At 42.5% G+C, this 13,683-nt stretch overlaps 1 protein-coding gene across 1 annotated transcript in view; it reads left to right on the top strand.

The window, feature by feature from the left end:
* DOCK10 (dedicator of cytokinesis 10) overlaps positions 1-13,683 on the top strand; it is a gene marked incomplete at its 5' end in the record, with an annotated part of 74,782 nt that overhangs the window by 56,933 nt on the left and 4,166 nt on the right. The window contains 9 exons of the mRNA XM_009075422.1: positions 357-463; positions 934-1,056; positions 1,981-2,094; positions 2,788-2,793; positions 7,952-8,098; positions 8,578-8,788; positions 11,768-11,958; positions 12,614-12,714; positions 13,539-13,677. Coding sequence (XP_009073670.1) covers positions 357-463; positions 934-1,056; positions 1,981-2,094; positions 2,788-2,793; positions 7,952-8,098; positions 8,578-8,788; positions 11,768-11,958; positions 12,614-12,714; positions 13,539-13,677 — 1,139 coding nt within the window. The remainder of the gene's footprint in view (positions 1-356; positions 464-933; positions 1,057-1,980; positions 2,095-2,787; positions 2,794-7,951; positions 8,099-8,577; positions 8,789-11,767; positions 11,959-12,613; positions 12,715-13,538; positions 13,678-13,683) is intronic.

The following is a 13,683-nucleotide window of genomic DNA, read 5'->3' as shown; positions in this document are numbered from 1 at the left end:
ACTTAACCTGTGAGGGTAATTGCTGTACAACTAAGTATTGCATGTGTAGCTTTGCAAGGAGTGCCAGCACTGTACAGCTTAGAAACTGTAATACTAAGGAGAGAGGAGTAAGATTGCATCAGGAAAATGTTGACATTACCCTTTGCCTGGACAAATGGGTTTATACAATTGAGAAAGTGTATAATAGTTTCATAAATTCAGGCAGTTCTATTTGTGCTTCTGATAACTTGGGCTGTGAAAATTGTAGCAACTCCAGTCAAATAAAATCAGCTCTCTGATTTAATGGCATCCAGTGACTTCTTGAATTATTTGGTTATTCAATCATTAATTGACTTTGTTATGACTTGCACTTCAAGGCTTATTTTCCATGGGATGGCCTGCTTTTCTGAGCATTACCCCCAACATTAAAGAAGAAGGTGCTATGAAGGAAGACTCTGGGATGCAAGATACTCCCTACAATGAGGTCAGCAATGTTAACATTTCCATACCTGATGTGTATTAACAGAGAGTGTTATTTTGAGCGGATGCCTCTGCATGTTCCAACAAATTACAGAGAGTGTACTCAGGCAATATTAAAAGGAGCACAGTTTTTGAGTGAAATGTCACAACTGTTGTGCTAAATAGCCAGGACTGGCATTTAGCTAACGAGAACATCAAGTACCAGAGATGGAAGTCAGGCCAGGGCAGAGCCCACAGAGCAAACCCACTCTTCTGCATGAGATGTCAAGGATTCGAGTATTTTCATGTTACTGTTATTCTGGGGTTCTTTAGCTAAAGAAGAGAAAGGTCACCTGATTAAACATTGCGATAAACCTAAATACAGAAGAGCCAGAATAAGAATGAAGTAGTGTGTGTGTGCCTTTGCTGCATTGTTACTAATTAAATGCCACCAGCTGTCAAGTCACTGAACTATTTGCGTTTGTGAAATTGCAGAATATTCTTGTGGAGCAGCTGGAGTTGTGTGTTGAATACCTGTGGAAGTCTGAGAGATATGAGCTTATTGCTGAGGTTAACAAGCCTATCATTGCTGTTTTTGAGAAGCAGAGGGACTTTAAAGTAAGTTGGTGTTTGACTTGGGTTTTTTAATTATCCTGAGGCAATAGTAAAGGTCAAAATTTTTTTGGGAGGGGAATTGCTTTCTTTTAATAGGAATGCTTTCTTTCTGTCTGTAATTTCTCCTTTTAATGCTTTGTGTTGTGATAAAATCAAAAAATCTGGTTTCTTACCTTTCTCTTTCCATCATGAATACAACAGTGAATGAAAAAAATGTCAAACAAACCTCTTGTCTTAGCCAAAAATCACCCTTGTGATTTTTCACATGGGTTTTAAACCAAGAGAACATCTGATCACTGTCTTTCAGTTTAGAAACTGCTGATAAATTGTGTGATCTCTTCACAATTTCAGGGTTTCTTCATTTCTTATTTACTTGACCATTTCAATGCAGAATGGATAACCAGATGATAATATCATTTCCTGATTTTTCTGGGTTTAAATTTAAAGAAACTCAAAGTGGTAGGGAGCAATAATCTGTATGTTGAGGAAGCAGGTCCTTAGATTTTAACTTAATTGAAATTTTGGCTCACTCTCCCAAGGAAGTGCTGCTTAGGGAAAACTGTGGATAGCATATCTTTGGATGGGGTAGGGAGCTGATTGGAGTTGTTTGCTCTCACCTACACGAATGATATTGGGTTCTCTGAACTCTCAGTAGATCTGTACCACTGTCTGGTGGTGGGATGATCCTCTTCCTGAGTGACCCTGCACACAAAGGCATCCACTGCCACAAAACTGCTCAGAAGATGACAGAAACCTTTAAATTACTCTCTACTGACTGCTAACAAGGTTAAACTATTCCCTTAGCATGTACAGCCTTCTTTGCAAAGGTTTGGGAATCCAGTTAAGGCAAGCCATGCTTGTGCATGTAGTGGCATTTCCCAAAGTACTGGTATGACCTCACCTCCCTCTGCCTGTTTCTTCAAACAGAGACTGTCTGACCTGTACTACGACATCCACCGCTCGTACCTGAAGGTTGCAGAAGTAGTGAACTCTGAGAAACGTCTCTTTGGGCGATATTACCGTGTCGCATTTTATGGGCAGGTAAGTCAACTTGTGTTCTTTTGTCTCCACAGACTCCCAGATTTCAGCTGGGTTTTTCTGTTCCCAATATGTTTCAGGGAAGCCAAAACAAGGGAAGTATTTGGTAGTGAATCACTGGGTGGAAACTGCCTCATGGGTCAGACTCGGAGCAGGAGGTTACTCAGAAGAGAGAGCACTCAGTTGCCTCTATGGAAACCACTGCTGTGGGTTTAGTGGTGTAACGAAGAACAGACTTGTACATCAGCTTTAGTTCTTGACTTCATCAAGCAGAACTGAGACAGAAGCAGGGCAGGTGTTTTTCAAACTGAAATGTAAATAAAACCAGATAAGACATCTTTGATGTATGGCACTCTCCTCTGATAGAGCTTAAAGCAGAGCAGTATGCAGTAGATGGTGTGTTTCTCATTGACTTCTGCTTCCAGGCCACCTCTGGTTCTGTGCAATGTACTGTAGAATAGTTTTATTCCCTCTGCTGTGCTTCAGCATCCTTGAAGCACTATTTTGGCTTTCTTTCACTACAAACCAGTGTAGTGATCCAGCATGTTCCTTTAAGTCCTGGTTTTGGCAAGCATACAATTTCCTGTACTCTAAAATAATAAAGTGTGTAAACAACAGATTGATGTGAATCATTCTGTTTGCTAATTAGATTTTAATGCAGAAATTTGCTCTTTTCTCCTTTTGATCTTATTCAAGGCTGTGGTAAGTCTAGTTCTCTTGCATGTTTCGTTTAATTCTCCTCACACATCCTCCATCCTTCTCTGTACTGTTAACTTAATATTAACTCTCCTGTGCTCTCGGTTCTTTGCTGATGGATCTTTGGCAGATGAAATAATGTTGTTTCATTCATTGTTGCATCCTGCAAACTAACTTTTGTTTGTTCAGTTACCTGAATTACCAAGCTGTATCTGTTGCCATGTTGTGTGTGCACTGTGGGGCCCAATGCTGCATCATCTCATCTCAGTGGACGTTTCTCTCTGCTTCACTGGGAGTAGGATTGGACCCCTTCTGTTTCTGTTGAAACTCCTGGGATAGCATTAATGCTGTTTGAATGCAAGCCTGCTTTCCTGGCCTGGGCAGCAGCTCCAAAGAGGAAGGCTGTTGTGTCAGTTTGAGATCTCCAGCAGTGGGAACTGGAACACCCTGGGCAGGTGGTGACCACGGTCCTGGTAGTCTCTTGTAGGAGCATGCAAATGGGGAGTCAGAGGGAAATGGGGAGTCCTGGCTCTTTGGACAGGTTAGCAAAGCTCTCCAAATGCAACAAGAAAATGAGCTACACCTAAGGAAGGGCAGTCTTCCTTAGGCCTGACCTTCCTTGACATGGAAGCAGCAGAAGGGAAGAAAGGACTCTCTGACTTGCAGCTTCTTACCAGGGTTCTGCCAGAGGCAGTGGCTCTCCAAGTGGGTAATTTAACTGCAGCACTTCTGCTGAACTGGGTTAACATCTCTGTTGCAGTGCAATGACTTTCCAGCTGCCAGTGCCACAAGGGCAACTTCATTTAAACAGCTTTAGTGCTCTAAAGCATACGACGTTTCCATAGCTGTGTATTGCCCCGTCTGTTCCCTGGTGTCCCCGGACACTGAGCTCTAAATGCAACAAGCACAGCTTTCTTCTTGCCCTTTGCAGGAGAAATGTTATGTGGTAGAAAGTGGGACTGCTCTGTATTGCTCCTTGCAGAGGCATAGGGACAGAAGTGTATGGCACAATGCAAATAATTAGATCATTCCCATCAGTGTTACTTGTGCCTCATTGAGCAAGGAAAATAGGAGTGGGTTTGGAGAACTGATTAAGGAGGGCTTGCAACAATACACAAAGCACCATAGCAAGTGTGGGAGCTACAGATGAAGCCTGACCTGGAAGGAGAGAGAGAGGGAACAGTCTCTTCCCATATACTGGTTTTGCCTGCTTATTTTTCCCTTTGGAAGGTTTTCTTTCTGTATTTCTGTCAGTCTCTTTTCCCTGTGTGCCACTTGCTTCCATTCTGGCTGTGCAGGTGGGAAGATCTGGGGTCTTTTGGTCCTTCTGTTGCTAAGAGTATTGCAGACCTCCATGCTGAGAGCAATCCCAGTGCCCAATCCATTTAAAGCACTAAAAGCAATTGCCTTTTTTTCTGCTTCTGGCAGACTTTACACACTTTTTCCCCAAAGCTAGTAGGTGCAGGTTTTACTGGTATCACACAGTTAAACCAGTGTAAAGCAATATGAATCACTTTGCTTAGGCAGCTACAAAGGAAATGCCACAGAAGTAAACTCAGTGTGCAGGTATGGGATGCTCAGTGTGCAGGTATGAGATTTCTTTTCAGTCTTACACTGTTCTATAAAATGCCCAGGGGTAGATATATATGTAAGCACACACATATTAAAAATGTAATATTTCACATATCCATTTATTCACGGAGCATTTTTATCCATTCTATCCATAATAAATATATATATAAGCTTTGTAAAAATGGAACCTTGCTGCTCCTTAACTGAAACAGCAGAATAAAGGGCAAAAGAATAATGTAAATGCTGTTTGCAGGGAGAATTTTGGGGGTTCTTAGTGGAAGAAGGAGGTCTGCAGCTGCACCATTCTTCATGCAAAGGCAAAGACAGTATGTGGTTACTGCATTGCTGCAGGGACCCTTCTCAAGGATGATTGGAATTAATGTGGTCCTCAGGGAGGATGCCGTCGGCTGGTATCACCAGCAAGCTTTATTTGCCAGCTCAGAGAGCAGGATCTCATGGCAGCTGCTGTCTTAGACTGCAGATTCCATTAAGAGCCTTTGTTGACAACATCTCACTGCACCCCCAAGTGACCACATGAGCCAATGCACAAGATTTTGTTCGCAGATGAGTGTTTGAGAAGTCAGTATCGCTCTTGAATTAAGAGTGAAAAAAGAATTCTGTTAAATATATTGAATAGCTGAGAATTCATATTGTGCTGATAATCAAAAACGTTCAAACTACTTTTTCAGAGCAGTGTTAGGGAAAGGTAGAGCTGAGGGTTTATTCTCCTGAGTGTGCAAGAGGGTGTAAAAGTTGAAGGGCAGAGTTTCATAGTGGTAAGCTGACAGCAGGTGCCTGTCTGAAGGGCAGATGTGTCCCCTTTTCCAAATAGATAAAACAGCTGTAGCTTCCTTAGCAAAGAGGCTAACACTCTCACTTAATGTGGGAGGAGATTCTCACTCGGTCTAGATGGGAAAGGATCCATTAGGTGCTAATTTTTGGCAGGTAAAGCAAAAGGCTTTACCTCAGCACGCAGCAGTGGGAATGGTGTGTGTTCTTCCAGCAAAGGGCAGAGAAGAGTCTGATGTACTGTGAGCTCCTAGGGCTGTGTCTGGGGATATATATGGAGGAAGAAGGGCCTTTTCAGGTCTTTCCAGAGGCCTAGTGTACAGCAGGTCATCTCCCTTTCTGTACCTTCAGCTGCTCCCTGTAATCATTTTCAGCTGTAAGGCTGTGTTGTCCTTGCAGGGCAAAACCAGCCAGTATGAAAATAATCCAGGGATATGCATTGGTAATGTAACCTTGGCTGCTTAATATTTTAAAATCCTGAAACTAGAGGATATTTGGCTTCTGAAAAGTGTTTAATCTTACTTTCAGTAGTCTTTGCCAGACATATAGCATATGGCAGACAAGATTATTTATAGCTCACAATTAACTTCTGCTTGTCACTTGTCAGCTGAAATACTCTGGGGGATATGTACTTAAATGACATCTCTTGCATTAGAGATAAGGCTAAATCTGTTAGTTGTTTGTTTTCAGGTGTTTTTTTTTTTAAATAAAGCGATTAACACAGATATCATCTTAGTGTGCCATGCAGCATCAGCACAGAGATTTGGCACTTACATATAAACACTGTGTTCCAGCATGCAAACGTACACAGAATCAGGGTTTAAGAGCATAAACTGTATTCTAGCTTGCTATGTGATTAATTTGAAAAACATGAGGGGTTTTGTTGAAAACTCTGGATAGTAACAGAAAACAGATGTCTTGTGACAGAAACAATCCTGGGTAGTGTGTTTTAGTATGGTTGCATCAAACTAATGAGGTTTTCCCACATAAAGCAGTTTTGCTCCAGTGGAAACAAGATCAGAAACCAGATTAAAATCCTGCAGATCTTTATCAGGGAAATCAATAGAAAGTGAATTGCCTGCTCAGCTCATTGGATGTTTATAGGGTCTTAGCTTTGGAGCTCTAAATTTGTTCCCTAATTACCTGTGAAGTTCTTCATCTGCCTATGGAGTTTAATTGATATTGTTGTTAAAAATCATGCGATGTTAGAAGGTCCCTGTGAGGCTGATGAAGATACTGTCAGATAAGCTGCTGTTGCAGCTCTTAGCCATCAGTTACAGAAATGCCCACAGTCCCCTTGGCACTTGCCAAATTAAAAGACAGTTTTATTGCCCTTTGTCCTCACTGAAGGAGAAGCCAGAGATGCACCTATTTATTAATCCTTCTTGAAATGAAGCTTAGGGGTTGTTTTTTCCTAAACAGACATTGAAATTTACAGCTCTTTTACATGAATTCCATATATTTTTTTGGTGAAGATTTACCTAGTTGATAATTTTACTAGGCAGAATTGAAATACACTTCAACATGCTAAGGCTGGATTTTGCTTGAGTACCTTCCAAAATGATTTTAGAGGTATCTCTTGACATTTTTGCTTTTCTGTTTTTCAACAGATGGCAGTTTGCCTAAGCATATTGTAGAATTAGCTGTCCAAGCCACATCATGCTCAGTTTAAAGGGCCTGGGATCTGACAACATTAATGCTCTCTGCCTTTCCCCTTATCTGTGCAGCTTCAGGTGTTTTCCTCTGGGTCACTTTGCATTGAGGTGCAAGGAGAAGGCTTTGAGTGCAGCTGCAGTGGTACATACACATTGCCAGATTTCAGCAGCAGCATATGAAATCCTAGGAGGAGAGATGTTGCTGCTCCTGGCATTGGATAAATCCAATCCATGTCAGCAGGGCACCTACTGCTTTCTGCCAGGCTGGGAGAGCTTCTTCTGGAGTGTTGATGTGTTGATGCACATGTTCATGTAGCAGTTGAGTGTCTCACCCGCAGGTGATGCAATGCTGTGTTAATTTTCAGAGAACAGCATTTCTTCTGACACCTGACAGCTTCTTGTTCAGCTCTTCACTGGGGCCTGTTGTTAAAGCTCTGCCAAGTCCATCCGGTGTATTCAGTAACAACCTTAACTAGACTGAGATTTTTTTTTGCAAAGGAGCAGAGCCTGTGTGTCTTTTTTTTTCCTTTTCTTTTTCTTTTCACATGTAAATTTACTAATTGTCTCTGAAATTGCTGCAATTCTATATGGCCTTTCAAGATGCCACCAGTGTTCCTCTTCAGCTGGCCTGAAGAGAATGTGGACTGGTTTCCAGGTGTTCCCATGCCATGGGCACCAGCAGCAGTGCCCAACCTGCACACATGGCTCCCAGCTAGGATGTGCTGGAGCTGTTACACTCATGTCCTGTTAGCACAGTGCTTCTGAAATAGTTCATTTAACCAAATCATTAAAATTTAAAGAGTTTTTAATGTCCAGTTTTTAATCCATTAGGGTTTATTCATCAGACACACATCAGCATTCCCAAGAAAGCCCTTTAACTCTTTAAGCAGCTTAATATCTTACATGTATAAATGTGTAGGAGTTATTTCCTGGGTAACTTTGGAGCTTGCAGACCAGTCTAAACACAGACCCCTAGGCATGTGTCTGCAAGGAGTGAAGAGAGGTAAGCTTTTAACTTGGGTGCTGGAAGTGACCTACTGGATGCTCTGGTGGGTATGCAGGCAACCTTGATTCCTGATATAAACAACTTGTTTGGGCTTTGCCCTGCCTGTTGTGTTCACTGTATCCATCCGTTTCTCTCCAAACAGGGTTTTTTTGAGGAAGAGGAAGGTAAAGAATATATCTATAAAGAACCCAAGTTAACTGGCTTGTCTGAGATCTCTCAAAGGCTGATGAAGCTTTATGCAGACAAGTTTGGAATAGATAACGTGAAGATCATCCAGGATTCCAACAAGGTATCTAAGATGTGCAGTTTTGCACGAGGGAGAGAACTTAGAGCATGGTTCATATTTTGAGAGCAGTTTCAAGTGAATGTCAATTAAGTTTATGTGTAAAATACTATTACCTAGTTTTACAACCCAAAAAAGACCCTTACCTTACAGCGTGGCAGGTGCTGGATGGAAATAACAGTGTTACAGCAGGGCATCTCAGTCAGCAGGAGATGAGCAGGCAGATGTTTGCTGCAGTGCAGGTTGTTTTCTGTCTCATTTGGCTTTCATCCACTTTTGCCAATGGCTATATATATTCAAGGTCCCACTGTTCTTAAGGGCCTCTTGGTTTAATATCTTTGTATCCATCTGTGATCTGAATATTACATTTTGGATGTCTCTGTTTTTGTTGGTATGGCTATGACAGATAAAAGCATCTGAAATGTCCTGGATGCCTTGGCAATTCATCACACCATCATTTGATTGTGTTTGCCATTGTTACACAGGTGAACCCCAAAGACCTGGATCCAAAATACGCTTACATCCAAGTGACATATGTCACACCTTTCTTTGAAGAGAAAGAAGCCGAAGATCGCAAGACTGACTTCGAAATGCATCACAACATCAACCGCTTCGTGTTCGAAACGCCTTTCACGCTCTCGGGCAAGAAGCACGGGGGTGTGGAGGAGCAGTGCAAGAGACGCACAATCCTCACAAGTATGTTTGCTCAGCTGCTCCCACACTTCCATCCCTCCTCTCCCAGCTAAGCCCAGCAGTGCCTATTGAGTGCCACGTGCTTTGCATGTTGTGCAGGATGATAAGTCATGTTTTCAGTGTGTCTGTTGGCAATGTGCTTTCTTACAGACCTGCCTGTTCTAAGGGAAGTTACTTTCATTTATGGAATCCTCAGCTGACTTATTTTGCCTTATAATTGACATCTTAACTGTTCTTGCAGTGATGTAATTTGGGAGTGGTTCTGCTCAGAGGCAGCTTAGCACTCAGAACCATTGTTCTTTTAATAGTAAACTAGACAAAGAAAAAGCAAAGTAGGGTGTCTGTTCTACTGCAAAGAGTAAGACTTAACAGAGAGGCATTTTTGTTCAAAATGGGAGCAAGATACATTATATAGATTTAATTATTTTAAGTGAGAGGTAATTGCCATGCCAGGAGCACTAGCTATGTCTGCTGTTACTGAGTCATATATTAAACTGGACATTTTTAGTTCCTTATCATGACTGAAATCTCCTTTTAATTTAGCATCCTTTGTGAGACTACTGCTGAAACTTGACCTGTCTGAATTTTGGCTGAGAGTATGAGAAACTGTCTGAGATGGAGGCATTGTTCTCATGGGCAGCTGTGGGTGCCAGGAGCACTAGCTATGTCTGCTGTTACTGAGTCATATATTAAACTGGACATTTTTAGTTCCTTATCATGACTGAAATCTCCTTTTAATTTAGCATCCTTTGTGAGACTACTGCTGAAACTTGACCTGTCTGAATTTTGGCTGAGAGTATGAGAAACTGTCTGAGATGGAGGCATTGTTCTCATGGGCAGCTGTGGGCAGAGCTCCTGATGTTCCCAGCAAGTACTCCCAAGTGACAAAAAAATCCAGTTCCCCACTGACTTCAGTGCACTTCCTTTCCCCAAAGGACAAAGTGAAAAAAGCTGCTTACAGTGCAGGCATAGTTACCTAAAAGTTTCATTCTAGCAAGTCAGGAAGGAGGCACTGATGTCTGAGGGTGTCTTGTTAGATGACACAGCTTTGCTTGTAAGAAGGAGAAAGGAGGAATAGCTTGTGTGTGGTTTTTGTAAGTGCTTGAGCAGCAGTAGGTGTTTTGAGATCTGTATTAAAACAGGTAGTTTCACTGACTTGAAAGTGCAGCTGCTATGGTCTATGTCTGGCAAAAACAGAGAGGGTTGTTCTTCCAGAAGTATATTTTCCCTGGGTTATTACATGCTGTCATCAGCTCCCACTGCTTTCAGCCTGGCTCCATCTTTGGCATTAGGTGGGAGTTTGATAACATCCTCTTCTCCCTCTGACACCTGCCTCAACTCAGTGCTTTTCTTTAAAGGAAACATCCTTATTTTTTTACTTTTTTTTCCCACTCTGGCTTGATAGTCATGTATTCTCCCTTCCTATGCAAAATTAAATGCTTTTTGTTTGAGAAGAAAGCAAGGCTTACTGGTATGACTGGAGGAGCTGTGGAAGTTAATGATGCCTGGGTGGCTGGAACAGTACCTGGATAGCATCTTTGCTCCAGAGCCTGCTGCCTATGATGGGCAGAGGGCAAGTGCAGTCTGACTGGTCTTTGGCTCACTGGATTTCTGCCATGCCTGGCTGTGACTCATGTTCCAGCTCTAGAAGACCTGGATTTCCTGCTCTCCAGTGAGACAGCCACCCTGTAAGCTGAAGTTCATTTAGGTTTGAGCTGACTGGAAGCAGATGCTTACTGGAGAGGGACACACATGGAGTTTGGGAGGCCTTCCAAAGTGTGCAGAGCAATCAGAAAAGATTGTTAGCTTACATCAGACTTAATGTGCCATAACAATACTTTTGCCAGACTCTCTGAGATCCATGAAAGGCCTAGACTGGGAGGAAGGAGTTTTAAAGATAAATAATTCCTCTGTCCTCCCAGAGCAGCCTTTAGTTTCAGTAATAAAAGTAACTCCTTACTACTTTTAGGATGATGTTGTGACAGTAGCTCATCTGTGGGTGAGTATCGTGATTTAACCTCAGCCAGCAGCTACGCCTCATGCAGGCACTCACTCAGTGTCCTCTGATGGGGTGGGGGACAATCAGAAGTGTAAACGTGACAAAATTCATGCACGATAAAGACAGTTTAATATAGGTAAAGCAAAAGCCACACACAGCAGCAAAGCAAAACCAGGGATTCGTTCACCAATTCTCATGGGCAGGCAGGTGTTCAGCCATCTGCAGGAAAGCAGGGTTCCAGCACACATTACATGAAGTGATCTGGGAATATACTCAATAGAGACCATCACCCTGAATGTCCCCCCTTCCCTCCTCCTTCCCCCAGCTCTGTGTGCTGAGCATGGTGCCATGTGGCCTAGAGTATTCCTTGGGTCAGCTGGGGTCAGCTGTCCTGGATGTGTCCCCTCCTTGTGGCAGTGTGAGGAGCAGAGAAGACCTTGAGTCTGTGTAAGCACGACTCAGCAGTAACCAAAACATCCCTGTGCTATCAGTGTGTTTCCAGCACAAATCCAAAACACATCCCCTACCAGCTACTGTGAAGAAAATTAACCCTCTCTCAGCCAACACCAGCACAGCGAGCGACACCCAATCCAGCTGAACTAGAGGCTCCTGCCTCTAACTTGAAACATGTTTGATGGGATGTTTTGAGCTATTTGAAGTTCAGTATAGGCTTATAATTTGGTGCTTTAACTCAGGAGAAGGAATTTGTGGATTCTAAAATCTGAGCAGCAAGAGCTTTTTGCCACTTGCATGTGACAGAGCTTCATAGCAAACAGTGGTGAATTCAAAAGGAAATGCTCTTCCAGTGCCAGGGACATCGGAACTCAGTTTGGACCTGCTGTGTCACTTCCACTTGTTTGGTGATTCAAACTTCAGTTTTATGGACTGACAAAGTCAAAAGTTAATACTTTGACTTATTTATTTTGCTTTCTTGAATGCTGTTTGTTGGCAGAGTTTCTGATACATTTCTCTCTTCCGAGTAGCCAGTCACTTGTTTCCCTACGTGAAGAAACGTATTCAAGTCATAAGCCAAACCAGCACAGAGCTGAACCCTATCGAAGTGGCAATTGATGAGATGTCCAAAAAGGTCTCAGAGCTCAATCAGCTTTGCACAATGGAAGAAGTAGACATGATCCGACTGCAGCTCAAGCTTCAAGGAAGTGTCAGTGTCAAGGTAATGACACAGTTTGCCTTCTTTTTTCTCTTTTGTTTTTCAATGCATCTACCTAAAGTTTTATCCTGATTTTCATCATTTCAGATATGTTTTGTCTATTTTTTTTTTTTGGTCATACCTTGCATTCCAGTGCTTTTGGATCCTGCTCTGAAAATGTAACAGAATGGAGAATTTTCCACTGATGTTGATGAGTATATATGGAAATATAACTATTTCAGTCAAATCTTCTTTAAATAAATGTTAAGGCCTTTCTGAGAAGACCATCATGTGTCACTTGAGAATACAGCCCATCTCACAGCCATGCATGCAGAGTCTTCAAAGGGAGTTTTGTTAGGATTGACTTTGTCACTTCCTATTTTGGAAAGTTGGGATTGGTAAGAGGTACATATATTTCTGGTGCCCTCATTAAAATATCTATACAGCTACAAACACGTAGCTGTATAGATGGTTAACTGGCATGGGGTTTTCAAAGGCCAGCAGAGATCTGCAGCTTCTACAAGGTTGACAGACCTCCCTTTTCTTCAGCAAAATTCTTCAGCTTCCATCCAGGTGACAAGAAGTGAGGCCTCAGGCCTGTCCCCAAGCCTTGGAACACAAGAGAAGAAACAGTGAACAGCTTGTTCTCTGTACCTGAGCTGTGTATTTTTCCCCCCAGGTAAATGCTGGACCAATGGCCTATGCTCGAGCTTTTCTTGAAGAGACAAATGCTAAGAAATATCCTGATAATCAAGTTAAGCTTCTGAAGGAAATCTTCAGGTAAACATTAATTTTAGGCTTTTCACCCTCTGCATAGCACATCATACACTCTGCACAGCATGAGTAGGTGTAACACAAAATCAGAGTGAATTGAACCAGCCTAATTTACATCTGCCTTTACCCTTTTCTCACAAGTCATTCCTAAGTAAAGATTTACTGATGTTTTGGACTATAGGCTTTTTGTAGCTTACATTCCTCTTGAGCTGAGAATGAGTTCTGAAATTCATTTCTAGCAAGGTATATTTTCATAGAATCATAGAATTTTAGGGATCGAAATGGAATTTAGGCATCATCCAGTCCCAACCCCTGCCCTAAGCAGGGACACCTCCCACCAGAACAGGTTGCTCAAGGCTCATCCAACCTGGCTGTGAACACTGCCAGGGTTGGGGCAGCCACTACCTCACTGGGCACCTGTGCCAGTGTCTCACCACCCTCACAGGGAAAAACTTCCTCCTAATATCTAGCCTAAGTTTCCCCTCCTTCAATTTGAACTTGTTACCCCTTATCCTGTCACAGCAATTCCTAACAAAATCCCTCTGCAGCTCCCCTGTATCTGCTTCAGACACTGGAAGGTTGCTCTGAGGTCTCCACACAACCTCCTCTTCTCCAGGCTGAACAGCCCCAACTCCCTCAGCCTGTCCTCACAGGGGAGATGCTCCAGTCCTCTTATCAACTTTGTGGCCTCCTCTGGACTTGCTCCAACAGCTCCAGGTTCCATTTTGCAAGGAGTAGAAGAGTTACAGTACTGTGTGTGAATATACAGAGAGGGTTTTTTTGTTTCTGTAAAATTTATATGGTTGGGTTTTGTGTTTTTGTACTTGTAGGCAATTTGCAGAAGCATGTGGACAAGCTCTTGATGTCAACGAACGCCTTATTAAGGAGGACCAGTTTGAGTATCAGGGAGAGATGAAGTCTCACTATAAGGATATGCTCAGTGAGCTCTCTGTAGTTATGAATGAACAGGTCAGA

The sequence above is a fragment of the Acanthisitta chloris genome, unplaced genomic scaffold (assembly GCF_000695815.1).
Source record: "Acanthisitta chloris isolate BGI_N310 unplaced genomic scaffold, ASM69581v1 scaffold15675, whole genome shotgun sequence".
In the NCBI taxonomy this organism is placed as follows: domain Eukaryota; kingdom Metazoa; phylum Chordata; class Aves; order Passeriformes; family Acanthisittidae; genus Acanthisitta; species Acanthisitta chloris.
Note: the sequence above shows the minus strand (reverse complement) of the source record. Positions and strands in the feature narration are given on the sequence as shown.